At 49.1% G+C, this 19,394-nt stretch overlaps 1 protein-coding gene across 2 annotated transcripts in view; it reads right to left on the minus strand.

The window, feature by feature from the left end:
• Nucleotides 1-7,386: 7,386 nt before the first annotated feature.
• The window catches only part of LOC116947871 (uncharacterized), an 82,610-nt gene continuing 70,602 nt past the window's right edge, over nt 7,387-19,394 (minus strand). For both annotated transcript variants that reach the window (XM_032964104.2, XM_076071109.1), the window contains exons 6-7: nt 18,881-18,975; nt 7,387-14,427 (exon numbers count right to left, since the gene is read on the minus strand). In XM_032964104.2, coding sequence (XP_032819995.2) covers nt 14,166-14,427; nt 18,881-18,975 — 357 coding nt within the window. In that variant the 3' untranslated portion in view covers nt 7,387-14,165. The remainder of the gene's footprint in view (nt 14,428-18,880; nt 18,976-19,394) is intronic.

The following is a 19,394-nucleotide window of genomic DNA, read 5'->3' on the forward strand; positions in this document are numbered from 1 at the left end:
TGTTTATAACCGTCAAGGCTATGTTCCCAATCTGGAACAGCAGTGTGTGGATAAAATGTAATAACATCTGAATATTTAAAAAAGGTTGTTTCTCGCGATTAAAATGACTTGAAGGCAAAATCGTACGTCATTATTTCACAGCACCCGGGCTGTGTAAGTTACACACTGTAACGGTACAAAGAAATAAGCACACACATTCGTCATCATCATCGGCCCATGGTCAATCCACTGCTGGATGAAGGTTTCACTGCGGCCGTCTGGAACGCTCTTCCCTTCCGATATTAGGAAGCCGCTGGAGCTATGCGCTTTTAAGTCATCTAGATTGACAAACCCATGTCTTTAGAATGTATTTTTGGTGTGTTTAGTTTGTTGTCCTTCCGCTGCGCCTCCGATTAACGCAGTTGGATACGTACGTTGTGAAAGAAGTTAAACTTACCTCCACCGCCATCTCTCACTGCTCTTCAATGTTGCGCACATTAGAAAGTGGGGAGTATTTTATTTTGAAATATAACCTTAAAGCATCATAGGTCACGTACCTCGCTGGCCTATCTTCTATGTGTTGTGAAGCAGGGCCATTGCCTGAAACGTCGTATATTATATACCTTGTTTTTTTAAGGCAGCGTCATTGATGAATGTGAGTGCTTGCTTTTTTTTGTTGCTAAATGTGCTCATGCACCATTGCCCACGCACCAGCACCACCAAATAATTAGTTTCATGTACAGTAATTATATATGTCTTCACAGGTGATTAATTTAGTTTTGTATTACATCGCCTACACGCCTAACGAACACACACGCGCGCGGATATCATATTGCAGACATTATTGCGCGCCGATCATTAACTCAATAATAATATAAATTTATGAAGCGCCCTCAAACAATAGTTTTTCAATGCGAATTTCATCTTGGGACCTTTGAATCTATTAAAATAACATTCGCCTATTGTTCACAAGACAATAGTCACGAATAGTGCCATTGTTTTCTCGAGACACTCCTGCCAATGCTTTGGACAGTCTCTGTGCTGCATACACCCACGTGCAGGAGCAGAAAGCTCACACGAACTTAACAAGTTATATGTATTTCGACTTTAAAGTTTCGTGACTGCAGGAATTCATATTCTTGGTTCTTTCGGTAAAGTCACGGAAAGAGAAAAACATATTTTCAATGTAAAATTAGAATTTAATTATGTAATTATTTACAAATTTTATTTTTTTATGTGACTTTCCCGAAAGAACCAAGAATATAAGACTACGGGGTGGCCCGTTCTTAAAACGCATACAAAGTTCCCCCCCCCCCCACACCTCCATCTCATGTTGGAACTCGCGACCGTCCGAGCATTGGGAGTGTGGCTCGCTCTGTCTCGTGGCCGGAAGGTCACCAGCGCGTGAGGCCTCGAGCGAGTTGGCTCCCCAACAAGATCACGGATCCGCTTAAGTTTTACATTCCACCGAGGAAGCTTAGATCTGCTCGCTGCGCGTCGACTCCACATCACCATCCACAAAGACCAAACTGTGGTGGTGATGCTGCTGCTGTTGTTGTTCTAGAGGAGACATAGCTTCTCTCCCATTGTGGGATTCCCTTCCTCCTTGCTCCATTATGGAAGTGTTACACACATTTTGTTTTAAACCGCGTCTTGATACTCACCTGGTTTTTAACAAGAGGGCTTTCTCCGTAACTTGAGCATTCATGTAAAGCGCTTCTGAATTGTGCTACAGAAAACCTAGTTTATGATGATGATGGTATAGTGTAGTGTAATGCAATAATCATATTCAGTATTTACCGCTTAAAGTCACGTACGATGAGTTCCAGCACCAATTTTTTTACGAGCTCCCTTTCCTACTTGCGATGTGTTTGTTTGTTTGGACGTGGAAGTAAATCACATCACGTGACAACAAACCTCTCCACGCACGTGGTCCTACAAGAGGGAACGCCATGCCCAAATCCGCAGGTAAGCTGCTTGCCACCAATATCGATACATCTATTATAAAAGGCCGGCGTTCCGTTTGTCCGTTAAATAAATGATAAGAGCCTTTCAGAAGGCGGTCAGAATAAAAAAAAAATACAGGAAGTGGACCCCCCCCCCCCCCCAAGATGTGGGGGTAAAAAGTTGTTCCAACAGGTTTACAACAATTGTCGAACCACCCCCCCCCCCCCAAAAAAAAAGTCAAGGCTCTCCCATCGCTCCACCCCATCGGTCGTTGCGGCTTCGGTAATACGACGGGCGCACCTTGTGCCGTCGATACACAAACGCAAACGTTGGCCGAACACTCGGGTCGCATTCTTCATCCACGCTGTTTTCATACTTTAAACCATGTTCGTCTGGTGATATTACATCGTCAGTGTTGTCCGCGTTATTGATTCCACGTTGAACCCCCTGCGATATAACACGCGCATCAACACGTCGTGTGTGGGTGTTTAAAGAGTAAAACGAAACTCTTGGTATGGACAATGATGCTTTTTCTCTTGATGGGCAAGCCAACTCATGTAACTCGTACCATGTAACTCGTACCAATATTATGACGCATAATTGATACCTTTTGGGGGGGTTAGACCATGCATTCATCCGACCAATATTGTGTCGTTAAGACCCTCCATCACCCGACACAGCCAAACAAGTCAACATCGTTTAACGTGCCAATTATTATTATTGGTCGAGCTCAACGATCTTCACAACCCAATTTGGCATCGATGGGATGTACAATATCTAGACGAATCTAATTGATACTAAATACTAAACTCTTTTTTTATTTTACCAGGTAAGGCCACACTGAGCTGTATATGTATTTTTTTAGAAGAGGCCTGGCCACAAATAATAACTCAACGAAGTGACTATTCACGTGGAAATGTATCGCAGCCACATTCTGTAAACGCACGTTGATTCTAAATGCGGAGGGGGAACACCGGAGGTCCCGGAGAAAAATCGTCGCGACCACGGGGAGAGAGACACGCACGCGGCGTCAGGATCGGGATCGAACCCACGAACCTCCTGTTTACCAGGTGAGATAGTTAACATCTCGCCACCGTGGCGATACAAAATCGGTGTCGACACAAACCGAGTCAGATTATTCAGTTGAGCCAAACCCAACAATCAATGAGGACATAACTCATTGCTGGAGAAATATGGACGCAAGTGCTTTCAATATATACATTTAAACCCTTATTTTAAAAGGTATTTTTTACTGGCATACGTAGACTGCATTTTCGCACTTTGTATCGCTTTGTACTTGCTTGCTTCAGGCTCATTATTCCGCTAAGGGGTTTTTTTTTATCTCTGTAATAACCGTGGGGTACATCCGGTGTGTTTCCAAGGGACACGTGACATGATGTCCTTGCTGTACACAATACAGGCTCTTGCATGACCTTATAAAAGCCATTTAACATCGCATTGCACAAAGGGATGAATCGGTCACCTTTTTTTGTGCGCGAGTATATATATAGACCGTACGTACACCGTTGCTTCAATGGATCTTTGAGACCCGACCACTGGAACTTCGCGCAGTATTTCGGGAACCGCGTCCTCGGGGAATATTTTAGACCGCCGTGCGAGCTGCCGCTGTATTTGCCCGACCTCTCGTCGCAACGCGTGCTGCTTTCACGACGGCGGTCTCATCTGGGCAAAAAAAAAATAAACTAAAAATTACAGGGGACCTTAAGCTCGCGCGGGGCTCTCACCCGCTTTTGCATCGTAAACATTGTTGGGTTTACTCTCCAACACACCGGGGTGCTGAAGTAGTCACTCATTGGCACGTGTTGTTCACGTGACAAACCTTACTAATTGGCCGTGTCGGGCGGCTGGCGGTGGGTCAACGGCACATTTATAATCACGCGATATAACCCAAAAATAACTTTCATTGTTAATTAACTTTTTTTTTATTTAGAAGATGCAAACAAATTGCCCACTGCTACTGCCACTGACCTCGCCCGTGCTGCCTGCCCCCCTCTTCAACTGGCGAATTGCGACTCCCCGCTGGGCTGCGGCGCAAAGCTCAGAGCTCATCCTTCACACCCCCCCCCCACGCCCCTGTGACTCTGGAATTCATTACCCACCTCCGCCTTCCCTCCCCAGCACAATTTCACTCCTGATTACGATGTCGATCGCCTCCCACTCTTCGTCATTTCTGACCCTCAAACGCGTTGTGGGAGCGGCGGTGGCGCAGTGGTTCGCACGCTGCGACACCGACCAGGCAAACCTGAGTTAGATTGCTGGGCATGGCTCTGGGCATGACCTTTGCCAACCCGCACTGACCGGCGTGGCGAAGTATGGTCAAACAACCCCCAGTGATCACGGCGGAACGGGGAGGCCTTCATCCAGGGCAAAGGGCTGTGCATTATTCTAATCAGTCTGGGCCAGGATTCGAATCTAAAAACCCTCTAACATTCCTCGCGTCTTGTAGTAGCAGTCACGTGTGTGGACCACAGAAGCTCGTTGCAAGTTATAACCCACGGCTAAATTATGGACGAGGCTAGATTGGTGCGCCGAGAAAATATGAGCGTTCCCCTCCTAAGGGCAAAGTTTGCTTATCGCTTGTAATGCTTTAAGCATGGTGAAGGGGTGGGGGGGCATTAATGTTTTGGTCCAGGATTTTCAATGACGGGAATGGCACGCAATCACCGCATAACCACGTGGCTGATAACAGCTCAGTCATCTGTCGAGACAAGTCAATTGACGAATGTACAATGCATCTCCTTGTTCGCTCATTGATGAGTGTGTGTGCGTGGTGTCGCTGCGAGTTTATGACAATCTCCCAAGCTTTGCTCGTTTTCTCCAGCATAGTACATTCGGCAACGTTTTAACCTCTATTTAATTCGTTTTCTTTTTTAACAAGTTGGTACGGTGGTTGTTGTTGCGAAACCTGTCTTGCGCATTTGCTCTTCTGAATTTCTCTTTCCCTGGGCGTTACGGTCGAGAGAGCAATCATTCGGCCCACAGTCGAGAAGTCTGCGACATTTTTTTTTTATCATTTGACCAGGTAAGGCCCACTGAGCGATATAGCTCTTTGTCAGAAGTGACCTAGGTATCGCAAATGATAGCTCAACGAAGTGGCTTATATCACGTGGAAATGTATTTAAATGTGGAAGGAAAAACCGGAGGAACCGGAGAGAAATCCACGCCACCACAGGGAGAGAGAGAAAGAGACACGCGCGCAAACTCCAAATATACAGCAGCCGTCAGGGTCGGGATCGAACCCACATTAAAAGGTGAGGTAGTTTACGTCTATCCATCAGGGCACCCCTTTAACTCCTGGCCACGAGACCAACTTATCCCATCACCATTCCCATCATGTCAATATAACGAGTTGCCCTGGCGTGAAGTTAGGCAGTGCTCATTCTACGGGGAGACTTTCCCCTACCATAGGAATGTGGATTTTCCACAGCTGGCTCAATGACTTTCAACATCGCATTGACCGTTTGAGCGGAGACACGTCGTGATTTTTTTAAATGTTCCCAGACATTCCTTTAAAAAGATATAAAACATATATACACCCTAAAAACCCCAAAGGGTTATCACCTGGTTTGTATTAAAACATTTATAAATTTGTCATTATGCATTCATTGGCTAACAAAGCTGATGAGTGTTGATGTGCTGGGCACTTAACAGGATTGTGGCCTTTCATCCAGTCAGCAAGATATTTTCGCCCCCCCAAATAAAAATCACAAATACATTACGCATCAACCTATTTGCTGCAGTTCTGTTTCAGGACTACTTTGTATCTTAGGCAGGGTTGAAGTCGCGCATGCAAGACGACGTCATAATAATACACCACCTTTCCTCTCAAAACTAAGAGACCGAGAACAATTTACAGCCCGTTATCAATCCACTGCTGGATGAAGGCCCCCCCCCCCACGCGGGGGTTGTTTGACCATACTTCACCATGCTCGTTAGTGCAGGGGGCGCCAAGGTGGCCAGGTGTTATCCATCTCGCCTGGTATACAGGAGGTCGTGGGTTCGATACCGACCCTGACGCCTGCTGCTGCTGTATATTTGGAGTGTGAATGTCTCTCTCTCTCTCTCTTATCACGGTGGCGAGATGTTAACTACCTCGCCTGGTATACAGGAGGTCGTGGGTTCGATACCGACCCTGACGCCTGCTGCTGTATATTTGGAGTGTGAATGTTGTTCCCCGTGGTCGCGTGGATTTTTCTCCAGGCTTTCCGGGTTGCTCCCCTTCCACATCTAGAATCAACATCATGCGTTCAGAGTATCTGGCTGCTATAAATGTCCACGCGATAAGCCACTTCGTTGAACTATCATTGGTGGCCAGGTCGCTTCTGAAAAAAAAGAGCTATTCAACTCAGTTGGCGCTTACCTGGTAAAGTAGAAATAGTTTATAGGTTGGGCAAGAGGGTGGGGGGTTGCCATGGACCGGTTCAGACATCACTCACCACCTGATGTTGGCTGTGGCCGAGTAATCGAACTCGGGTCACCAGGTCCTTGCACGGTGTAGCAACCGCCGCGCCACCGCTCCACCCCTCTGACGTGCTGGATTATTGGCACACACCATCAAGACCAGCCCCCCCCCCCCTTCGGGAGTTATGCAGCGGATAGGAATTGAGCAGTAAGCAGTGGCTGAGCACAGCTACAGACAGCGCAGCCTGGGCAGTGTTGGTGCGGCCCCATTGGGAATCCCTAAGCATGAACTATTTGCCCCCCCCTCCCCTCTCAATTTGTAAACTCCTCGTGAGATAACTGCAGAGATATAGACTGAGCGATAGAAATGTGGTGAGATGAGAGAAAAGGCAAGTTAGGCAAGAGCGATATTAAATAGGCTTTAAATGTTAGTTTGTCATTGTATGCGAATTCGGATTTGAATTCCAGCTGATATTTTTGTTGCTTTACCCTTAGTTTTTCGGGACTCCAAGGCCCCTTGAGCTGCTTGAGTCCCTAAGCTTAGCTTAGTTTGCTTGAGCCGAGCACAACGACCGAGTTTCGTTTATGTGCAAGAGACATCACTGGAAGGATATTGGAGGGGGGAACAAATCTTTGATGTCGGTCGTCAGTCATTCCAAAGTCTCCTGTCATCGTAAAGGACTTGGCAATGAATATAATGTTGCTCCGTGTCTTGATCCAGATAACACAACTGTTGTAAATATATATAAAATCCAAGAGCAGCACTGGGCTTTGAGTCTACAAATCCACTCAGGAATCAATAAGAAAAAAAAACCAGGCAAGTCTAGCCTGATTCATACACAGACTGTACTTTGGGAGAGAGAAAAAAATAAATAAATTACAACGCCTGCATAAATATAAATTACAAAATTGGCATAGACCATAGCCGCTAGTTCAAAAATGCAACGGGTTATATTTTCTTAAGAAAAAAGGCAAATAAGCTGTTTCTTTCGCTCTCACACACACACACGCACACAGACAAGAGAGACAAGTCCTCGGTTGAACCCAAATGTACAGAATATATATTTTTTGTCAGAGCAAACGCCTTATTTTTTTTTACACCATCGCACATATATATGAACATATAAACAAACAAAGCTCCATATATTATATATGTGTTCATATATAGTATATAGGCAGGGGTTGTGTAACACGGCAGACGGGGGGAGGAAAGGGGGGATTGAGGGATTCAATGCCAGAAGTAACACAAGATACATTCCGGTCAGCGTAAAGTTTAAATGTAAACAAAGCTGCATTATTTGAAGGTTCTGCCTTTTTTCTGTCTGAATGTGTCTGCACGTGACAAATTGTCTTCCGACAAACATTTTTCTTTTAATTTTACCACTAACAGCGAAACAAACATGTGTTTTTTCTTTTAGTATTAAGCGATAAATTGCTAAACAGCACGCGATAAATAAAGTACAACTTAAAACATTTATATTCTAACTGCCCCCCTCCCTCCCTCCCTGCAACGCTAATGGAACATTCCACTGCAACAGCTATGCGGCAAATGACTAAGACTTCAAGGGCTATACGACTGTGTCATCTTGCAGCGGATAGAAAAGGACGCCGGGCCACAAGGCCAAACACGTACACACCACGTGTCTTTTCACGTGCGTCGTAACGGTCGTGGCCAAATCAACTACGCGTGTGCAAGAGGCTGGGATACTAAATCAAGACTAAAGAGGGTGGATGCATAATATCAAAGTTCATTGAATGTATTCATGGGGGTAGATTAGTATGACCCATCAGCCGATTGTCCCTGTTAAATAAACGAGGAAGGTGGTTGTGGGTAGCTTGTTTGACATCGGACCGCCCAGTAACGTGTATAACGAAACTCATCATAATTGGGCATGATCACTCCACTGCTGGATGAACCCCCCCCCAAAGCTGCTGAAATCCTTCACGAACCCCTTCTAATGCGAGAAGTGAAAAAAACAGCCCAGTTTGCCGCGACTGAACACCACTGGTCTGGAAGTCTCATTAGTTGATGACATTTTTTATTTATTTCATTTTAGTCAGCATTAAAAATAAAATAAAAACCCCTTCCCCTTTCTGTTTGTTCAGTCAAAGGCTTCATGGTCTCGTGGCCGATTCTGTTCTCGCGCCACGACCGAGGGTTAATTTGCCGAAGCGGGACTCTCATCTGTTACACGAGAACAGCACACTGGAAATGTGCAAACCATAGCACAAGGCCGTCTGCTGTCCGTCTCTCTGCCTTCCATTAAGCATCTCTCCTCTGTGCAATAATAATAATTATTTAATCGTACTCAGGAATTCATTTTTGTCAGGATGGTACCGCACTGGGATGTATGTAAAACTCACTGTCACGTGTTTTATTTGCTTATGGTGGTCTTTAACGTGTCGTTGGTGGAGTTCATAAAATTACAATAATCCCCTCCCCCCCCAACCAAAAAAAATGAACTCATCCATATTCACATTCATGTGCATCACAGAGGCACTGATGGTGCTAAATGATAGTGGGCCGTGCCACCAACTGTTTAGGGAGTTTGTGCAACAACGATTCATTATTAAATATAAGCAGCCTGTCGGCGCTTCCCGAGCGTCACATGACGAGGCGCTGCCAGCGTTTGTCCGCTTTGGAATGTTCCATCGAGCATCCGTCTCACGTGGGGGGGGGGGGGGGGGGGGGGCGGCGCGGCCACGCGACGACGCAACGCTCCCCACAAAGGGTTAAATGGTCACTGCAGTTAGAAGTTCCACGTGACAACAGCAATTGCTCAAGTACTGTAGTGATGCCTTCGTTAGTTGTACCGCTCACGCAAACCCCCCTACAGCACAAAGTGATTTTTCTCATTAAAGATAATTAGAGTTTGGAGGGTGGGGGGGGGGGGCAGAAGGCAGATTTATAAATTGTACAGATTTGCGCACAAAATCGATGCTTATTCGTTTAAGCTGATTACGCGGCATTAAGTGTCAGCGATTCTGCAAAGCCCACCGGACGAATCAACAATTCGTCTTTTGCGTTACCCGTCCATTGTTGCGCTCCACGTGTGCATGTGTCCCATCCGGGGAGGTACGCACACTCGCGGTTGACCGCGTTGAAAAGTTGCGGGCACGTGGTAAACGTAACGTTATTTCAGCTCGTTTTGTACTTTTGTCAAAATGCTGTTTGCGCGCAGCGACTGAACGTGGCAAGGACTTCGTGTCTCATCTCAAGCTGCGAATCAAAGTGTAACCTTAATAAACAACATCAACAACAACAAAAAACCCCGATACAAAATATGCTTCACTTTAATGTCATCGTAGCTTGTCTCGTGGTGTTAAAATGTTTTTGGCTGTAGCTATTCGTACGCGGTGCGTTGTGTCATTAAGGGTTCTTGGTCACCTGGATTCGAAGTCGCAGAGACAGCACGAGGGAAGAGACATTCAGACGCAAAGAGTAGTCGGCCCTTGGTGAGGACCGCAATGTTGGAATAAACATAAAACATGTCTAACTTATTTTACCAGGACTCGCTAAAGAGTCCAACAGTTTTTTTTTTTCCGGATTGATTCGTGAAGAAAACGGGCCACAAAATACGTAACCTACCGTACCTGAAAACAATGTACTTGCATGTTACTCCATAAAAAAATAAATCAAAACGACTGACCAGCGTGTCGTTTGGTAGGGGAAGCCCACGAGACACAACAGACGCCAATTTTTCCAAAAGCCACGCAAATTCGCTCACGCCTCGAAAGAGTCCACGGGGCGAGCAGAGGGCGAGATATCCCCCCCCCCCCTCTCCCCCCTCAAAGATAATAACAATCAACAACCAAACAAGCGAAGGGAATAACAACCCCAAAGATTCATTTTGCTACATCGGAAGTGGCACAAGCTGCAGAAGCCCAAAAAGCACAAACATCCCACACGTTTCCCAGGCCGGGCCGAAACGCGTGCCCAGACTTACATCTCGCGATTCATCACTCGTCACACCATTGACCCCTCCCCCCCCCCCACGCCTCCTCCGTCCCTTCAGCCTCAATGTGGCCACGTGTTCTAAGCCAAGAGGGGGCAGCCCTTTCACTGGAGGGGGGCAACTTGTAGAAGGAGCGCTCACCCGGCACCGATCGTGGACACTTTGTTCAACGCCCCTCTTATTCCACTGGCACATCCGAGCCGAGCCAGCACAGCACGGCATCGTTTTCTCTTTCCCCCCTCGCCCCCGACTGGCTATCGACCATGCGCCGAGCCGTGCGATCAAATCTTCGTGATACGCCGAGCTCAAAAACGGCATCAGATCTGGCTCAGGGGGTGGCCAAGCAGGGCCACATTGCTCAATGTGCAGGGTGGGACTTCGGTACGATGGCGTCATCTACGTGCATCTCAACACGTCGCACGCGACATACAGTTGGCACGGTTCTGCTTTCTGCAGTGTGGAAAGAGAAAACAAATCAACCCGTGCCCGGGGACGTGGCTTGGATGCGCCGGTGGGAAAGGCATTTACACGAATGGCTCCACGAGTTCACTTTTAGAATCGTGGGGGACGCAGGACTGCGTGCGGTTCGGATTTGGCGTCGCGGAGGAAAACGGGGGGGGGGCCGCAAGAGCCAAGAATGCGTCGACGGAGGCACATTGGTACGCCTCCAAGCCCACCCGCGACGACCACGCATCGAAGGGTTGCCACCTCTCCAGGTTTTCCGAAGATGGTAATTTTTGTTTGTTTGTTTAAGATAAACGTGCAAGTCCTTCCTGTGCATTGCAAGTCCCGCTTCTCGTCCGTTTTAACGAATGCTACACCGATGAAGACAACGCATCTACGTTTAGTGCTCCCCATCTTCCGTAAATGCGAGACATTCTTACTCTTCCCACGACGTCCCGTTTTTTGTTTATTTTTTTGTTGCCTTCGCACTGCAAAGGTGGCAACCCCACTAAAATCGCATCTCACGCGCTGCGCCAAGAGTAGGAGGATGACTACACCTCCCGAGGTGCCCTCTTCGCAGCACGGGTTAGTGCCCATATATCCTAAATGCCCAATGGTGAGAAAACAAGGGGGGGGGGGGCACAGGCACAGCGAGAACAGCCAGAGCAGCCCAGGCCAGGGAGGACAACAACAACAACAAACATCATGGGGACCCAACCCTCTGACCGGGCCTTGGTGTGAGCGTGTGAAAAAAAATTTCCCCGACGGAGCCGCGGCGACGTAGCCATCAGAAACTTGCGTTGCTGCGTTAGGTTCCCGAGGGGGGGGGGGGGGGGGGGCGAAGACCAGCGTCGGACACCCCCCCCTCCCCCAGATCGACTCGTGCCAAAATACGAGCACCCAATGTGCCGTCAAAGACAAAATTAGCGCCGGTCAAGGTAGCCGGACGGTTCACGGTGCTGTCCAGGTCCAGGGATTTATTTCTCACAATTTTTTTTGTTTGTCCATGTCACCGCACGAAAGCAGCCGCAGCGCGAGGCATGCTGGATGTGGTGTGCCGGGAATTCGGTTCCATTTCCCACATCGCCGACGCAGGCAGACGCAGCTGAAATGAATCCCTGGTTATGGTCCCACTATCCATTAAATGTGCAGTGCCAACTTCAACAGGTGCTCGCAAACAAACAGCGCCCGCCCTCTCACAGTCCACAGAGCAAATATGAATGTTTGTGTTCGTCATTCTTTTGAGCCGGTATCGCGAATGCCTCGTCAACCACGAGTGTGCGTTGGCTTCGGGGCAGGGGTTACGGTGGCTTTAGTTTACAATCATGCCGGCCCTCCGCCTCTGTGGATTTCGATTCAACGGGACCGACAACGCCAGTTAATTGCGTGGGTCGATACGATCACCTCATTCACCACCCCACTATACCTCATCACGCCGATGCTGCGACACAACTGGACCAAACCGAACCTTCTCACGCACGATGAAAATCATGTTTTGTTTAGGAGTCGAAAATGAACCCTCCCACGGTCCCTTCCACAGGCAGTCCTGCCGAGATTCCTGCCTAGAAGGGCTGCACCTTATCGGGGTCGATCACTAGGCCTCGAGCGGGCGGGGTTGGATAGAAGGAATGAACACATGGAGATGAGACATTTGCTTGCTATGCTTGGCCAACAACACTACACAGATGGGTTAACTTTTTTTTTTAACCCGAAACACGGATTTAGTGTCCTTATCCCCACCGCGCTCAGATTAAACGGCGTTAGGGCGAGCGCCGCTCATCATCTTGTTAAATGGAACGCCCCTAATCTGGCCAGATGTCGCCTCGTCCTCTATCGCACGGTGGTGGTGGTGGTGGTGGCCGCAGCTGTTGCTGCTGCCGAGAGACAGCGCGTCCGCCCCCGCGTTCGGCGTACGTGTGTACGAACGTCGATCTTCTTTCGCACCGTACGTGGCCGACTGTGTGCCGTCATGTACGCACGACGTCCAGCAGCGACGTTTGTCCGGCGCGATGAACGCGGTTGCGCGTGCGTGCGTGCGTGCGGATACGCGCGTCATCTTGATCCACCGCATACGTTGCCACGTTTTGAGTCGGCGTTCGAAGCGCGCGTTTAATGCAAGCCTGCGTGGACTCGTCTTACGTGGCGCGTGCACGTTCAGTATATCTGTACGGGTTTGTGTACGTTTGTGCACACGTTTGTGTTTATACGTCCACGAACGTCACGCGTCCTTGGGTGCGAGTGTGCACGTGTGATGAGAGGTGTCGACGCTGTCGGCCCACTGCAGTACGATCCTGGCAACCTTCACAGACAGCCGACCACCTGTAAACGGTCATGGCGCGCGTTCTAGATTTTAAAATATTCTGGGCCTCCCCAAGGATAGGCGGCTCAGCCAAAGATCAGTACCTGCAGCAGTGTGTTAACATCGCCACTGGGGAAACCACCCCCGCTCGTGAGCTGCCGTGGTCGGCGCTCACGATAAGGGTGACCGAGGGATCCGTGCGTTGGTATGTGTCCAGTATGTGTGTGTGGCGCTTTGCATCCGTGTGTACTTTCAAGTGAACACAACGGTTTGTCAAATTTATTTGTGTGTGTGTGTGTGATGTCTTTGGGTGTGTACACACGCACGTTTATACGCCCGTGTGTATGTGCATGTGTGTGTGTATTTAAATTATGCACGCACTTATGTATGTTTACATGTAATGTGTTTATTGTGTGCATGAACGCTTTTGTTTCGGCCGCCCACAATATTGGCCTTGAACGCCGGCCGAAGTCGGCCGACCGCTGTGTTCACAACCCGCCGGGGAGGGCCCCCCCCCCCGCCCACAGCCCCCCACGCAGCGCGAGTGGCACAACTCGATGCCAGCAGCATGGGCCCTGGGCCAGCACGGTCAACGACACGGACAGCGTGGACCCCGTAAAAATCAGAGCCACGCACCCTGCAAGCGCGCGCGCATGCACACGGCATTTAATTTCATTTGTTCGGTCCTTTCTCAATCCGCTGCTGGATAAAGGACCCCCCCCCCCCCCGCCTCCACCTACCCCCCCACGCTGCATTGCGTGTGGGGGGGGGGGGGGGTAGATGGGGGCGGTGCGAGTAGGCCAAGCGAGGCGAAGCTCAGGGGCCGGTTTCGGACCGCATCTCCGCACCACCGATGTTGGCCGTGGCCGCGAATCCGAACTCCGTGCGGCACGGACGGTGCGCCGGTCGCCGCGCCGTCACGTGGGCCTCGGGGTGGGGGGCGAATATATATATGTATATAAATCGACCCAACGAAGAACACGAAACAAAAATAGTGCAAGCGACGTGGCCCCCATTTCTCATCAACTGGTAAACGTCCCATACGGCAGCAACAGACGACGACGACGACGACGAGCGGACGGACGAGCCGGGGAAACGAGCCGTCGGCGCGGCCCGAGTCAGCGCGGCACAGGGCTGAGCGCCGGGCGGAAGGGGTTCTTGAGAAGGCGGTGGTGGCGGAAATCGTAAACGGCCCGGCTCAGGAACACGAGCTCGGGGTCGGTGTTCGGGGGCACGCGGCGGTGGAGGGGCGCCGAGCAGCCCGCCGGGTGCGGTGGAACGGTCGGCGGCGGCGGCGGCAGGAGACCGGTGCCGGAGGCCTCCGTTGTCGGGGCGCCGGCGGCGAGGCCCTCGCGACGACGCTCGATGTCCGCCCAGAATCTGGATAACCGGACGGGGAGGGAACGGACGTCAACGGCGTTGTGCCGGGGCCGGACCCCGCGGCTAACGAGCCGTCCAAACAACGAGGTCCATCCCATCCCTCCACCACACGCGCACCAGCTTGGCTGTCCCACACTGACCGGGGTGGTGAAGTATGGTCTAAACAACCCCAACAACTGACGGCGGCATAACAGGGCCTCCGTCTGGTGGGGGTGGGGTTAAAAAGTTGTGAAATATTTGAATGATTTTCATTTAAGCATGTGTATGAGCTGTGCATGACCTTAAGCACAATTCCCAACAAAGGCCTAATAATGCAACTTCCAAAACACTTTTTTTTTTATTCAGTAAAGGACGATAAAAAGATAAACTTTAAAAAAAAACCCACTAGAAATCACTGGAGAAAAGCAGGAACTAAATAGTAAAAGTAAATAAAATTTATATCAAGCAAAAATACGGAAAATAAACCTAGGGGGGGAAAAAAACAATTCTATTTGGATTTAGAAGCAAAGTCGGAAATGCTCGTGGGATATCCAGTCGGCTGAAGACCTTCACAAATAAATACATGCTCAGCTTCGCTTTGAAGGTGGACAGAGATGCACGTTCCAATGGGGTTCACTTAAGCCAACATTTAAACCTACAATAGATAAACATATTTCCCACAGATGTTCCAGTCAAAGAGAGTGGCGCGGCACTCTTGAGCCAGCAGTGGAAATTCCACATGCCAACGGCGAGGAACAGTTTCTCTATGGGGGCAAAAACTGCCCAGTTCCAACAACGCAGCAGAGAGCTGTATAATAACTCTCCCGTGTGTTGTATGTTATACCGCGTGTGGCACGGTGCCCGACATTCCGCTCCCAGCTGGCTAAAGTTGGCACGTGCAGCGAAATTTCGGACGTCACGCCAGACAACAAGCGACACACGCCCCGGAAAACACATCGGAGAGCTGTAAAACCCCAGCACGATGACGGAGACACGGACAGACCGAGTAGAACCGTGAGACCGGGAATCCAACCTTGCTACCTTCCGATTGCGAAGTCGTGCATCCCGTTGCCGTGCCATCTGGCCGGGACACGAGATGAACGTACATATACCCAAATAAATAGAAGCACCTTTATAGCCCGACGTGCGAGTTTGAACGTTCTCCCATAGGCCTGCTCTTCAGACGTTTCAGACGAGTTTCTCCTCGTACTCCAGTTTTTAACAAGGAAAATGAGTGCGCTACAAGTGGCCAAAAAAACCACACGATGTTTGAGCGGGGCAGGAGGAATCGGGGGAGGGGGGGTGGTGGTGGACCCTTTCCCTTACTCCTGAAAGTCTGTGGGACTCGGTTCAGTCGGTCTTTTTGTTACGTAAAGAAAAAAATTATTACATCCAAGAAAAATGTGCTACGTCGTTTACACGTTGTCGGCAAAGCCAAAAGAGAATCGTTTCAAGAGCTTGCTTTATAAAAGCACGTTTTTTTTATGAAGTACGACTGCAAAACAAAGGCTTTTGCCAAATTAATTCATAAAGAGATTTTTGTTTTTTATCATCCCGCTCGGCGCGTGCTACGAGAAGTCCACCTCGGTTTTACGATCCGTGAAAACACCACGCAGGTGCCTGCTGCCGTCAGTCTCGGAGGGGGACTTTTAATTTGTTTTTTTTTCTATTTGGAATGTTTATCGATGGGACGAGAATGATAAAAAGAAGAAAATGCTACGGAATGTTTTTTTTTATATATATATAGATTTAACATTTTCACCCAATAACTAACTACACAAACCCTCAATTTCAAACTTTTACCGATACACAAGTCTTAAACGGTTAGATTAGTCTTAAAATCACTAAGCGTAGAGACAGCCCTTTTGTCCATCCTCCCCCATGGTGTGCAGATCATGGGGGGTGGTGGGGGGGGGTTATCCGATCATGCTTCACCACGCTGGTCAGTGTGGGTTGTGAAGGACGAGAGAGTAAGGTGTACAACAATGGTGTTTTCTGCGCTACCCCCTGCTGACAACTTCGCCCCCACTGCAGCCTACAGCACCTGTGGAACTGCATGGCAGTCACCCATCCAAGCGCTATCCAGGCTCAAAACCTGCTTGGCTTCCGAATTGATTTAACGGCCTTAAGTGAAAGCGGTTGCAATTCACGCGCTACCAGGAGTGTGCGACGGTACCCCGTGTCACTGGGCGAACCTGAGAAAAAGAGGAGTCACAGTTCCACATTCTTATGGCAGGGGCCGATCTTTCCGGGGGGGGGGGGGGGGGGGGAGGGGGTCACTACTGTTGGCCCAGGAAGGATGATGGGCAGAGTCGGGGATTTGAACTCGCGACCTTCCGATAGCAAACAAAAATCGTCCTCACCCCAGCGCTACGACAACAATGCGTAACGTTCAATTTCATGACACTTTTTTGCTATTCCAAAATAAACCTCAGGACGGTGTCGCTTAATTAACACGGAGATAAAGAAAACACATCGGCAAATAACAATGATAAATTAAAGTACCAAATGGCACACCTGCTTGTGCAACAACAAAAAAACAGCCCATCGATTTAATTTCCACAATGAGGATGATGCGAGATGAAGCACAAGATGAAACACAGGGGGTGCAGGATATTAAGGAAGTTGCTGCAGGTGTACCGCCTAATTAAAACGCATTTAATTAATTAAATATGACTCCATTGATTAAATATGACTCCAATTGCAATCACGAATTTCACGTCCTTTGAGAGTTCCGGCAGCGGGCTGCATTAGAACTGGGGCCCCCGAAGAGGACGTCACAGAAAACTAGTGCTCGAGTGACTTTGACAGTCCTTTTCTCTGCACACCACACGGCCAACACCCTTGCACGGAAATATTCAATCCTCAGAGCTTGAGGACGCACGCAAAAAAACGGAATCTAACCGACAATTTATTTCCGTGCAGTCATTGACATGTTAATTTAAAAAAATTCCAAGAACATTTTCTATCCAATGCTGGATGAAAGCCTCCCCCCCCCATGCCCTGCAAAGTCATGGGGATTGTTTGACCATACTTCACCAGCATGGTCAGTGCAGGTTAAGGACGGGGGAGGGGGGGGTCCAGATTGCAGTTCAGATAACGCTTGCCACTGATGTTAGCCGTGGCCAGGGATCAAATTCAGGCCACTGGGTTCACAGCCCAGTGTGCCAATCACTGCACCGCCTCTCCGCCGCAGTAATTCAGAAGCATCAGAATTTGTATTTTTACTGGAGGAAACCGATGAGCTTTAAAGCGCTTTAGCACAGATGTCCAGGAGGGGTGGGTCACAATGTGACAATAACAATGCAAAAAGATGATAGGAGTGCAAAGCAGAGGAAAGGGAAGTAAATCACAAAAAATACAAAACGAAACTATTTTTATTTTACCAGGTAAAGACCACTGAGAGCTATTAGCTTATTTTTCAGACGCGACCTGGCCACAAACGGTAGCTCATCCAAGTGGCTTATCACGTGGAAATGTGCAGCAGAAAAATAATATACAAAAATCTCCAACGCTTGTTTCATTGCTGCCCGGGTTAAACCCATCACGTGGTTACACTTGAGAATACAGCTTAAATCACGGGGCTAGCTAAACTAAAAGCTGAAACCAGGACCTCGGAGGCTGTGGCTTAGTGCCGACAAGGACACAATGCGATGTTAAGGCACAACCACAACACGGCACAACCCACCCACTCGCCGACTCTCTCACTTCCCTGTTTGCGTTTGAAAACTACGCCTCCGGCGTCATCGCCACCACTGCCTCTCTGACACCTACACAAGTGGCTCAGCCGCCCACCTTGCGTTACACATATCCCCTTCAAGCTGTCCACAGCAATGTCACGCCCCTCCCCCCGCTCATGGCGTAAGAGAATCAGGGGGTGGGGGGGGGGGGAACTTCCTTCAGGAGGCTATTCAGACCCACCCCGCGTCAGCAGGTAAAAGGCGTGCCAAGTAAAATTGAGAAAAACAAATTTCACGAAGGAAAATGTATTCTCGACGATTAAAATCGAGGAAAGCATGGCGATATTGAGAAAGGCAAGATCTTGGAGCTGAAAAAAAATAATAATCCTGCAGTAGAATCTATTAAAAAAAAAACTTCTTGGGTGGCCGAAATGGCCCCGCGCTCAGGCCCGAGTACAGAAGCGAGTCCTGGGTACTGGGGTCCTATCGGGGGAGAGAGGCGGCAGGGGCTGCACCCGAGTGCCCGTCTCAAATCCTTCTCTCTGTCACTCGTGACATCTGGCAATTGCTCGTGTGGTGAATGAGAAAAGTCCCGCGGGGCCGAGACGATGACGAATTAAACAAAAAATTCCCCACCCACACGTCCCCCCACTAATAATAAGACACGAGAGCTGGGGCGTGAATAAAAGCCCGCCTCTTCGTCGGAACTGGGGCTCCGACACTCGTGACGAACGCCACCAAGTGCCCCACGCAATTTCACGGCGACAACGACGACGCGCGGAGACGCTCTGTACCTGCAGTACTCGGCGAAGGTTAGGACGTAGCACTTCTCCTCGATGCACGCCACGCTGTTCACGTCCTGATGCCTCGACGCAAAGATCTCGCTTTGCTGAAAGGCAGCCGCACAGGAGAGCGCGAGCGCGCGTGAGTCAGTGTGCACAACGGCAAGGCGATGGTGGCGACGGCGGTGACGATGGATATTGCGGGATTGCTCGGAGGTCAGGATGATAATCATGATGTAGCTCTTCAATGGCGATGAGAGAGATTATTTATCATGGTAAGACAAGTTCTGGCGGCAGTAATTTAAGCAAAATAAATGATGATGATGATGATGATGATGTCGAGTATGAGAATAGTGGCCAAACATAATGACGAAGCTCTTGACGATGATGGTGCTCGTGAGAAGGAGTTTCCGATGACGATTCAAGTCTTTCTGATGATGAGATTCATGACATTGACAAAACAACATTTATCGACTTGTAGAAAAGACATGTGTGGGGGAGAGGGTAAGTTTAAGCATAGGAGCTC

The sequence above is a fragment of the Petromyzon marinus genome, chromosome 31 (assembly GCF_048934315.1).
Source record: "Petromyzon marinus isolate PM22_M1 ecotype Great Lakes invasive population chromosome 31, UKy_Petmar_22M1.pri1.0, whole genome shotgun sequence".
NCBI classification, from domain to species: Eukaryota; Metazoa; Chordata; class Hyperoartia; order Petromyzontiformes; family Petromyzontidae; genus Petromyzon; species Petromyzon marinus.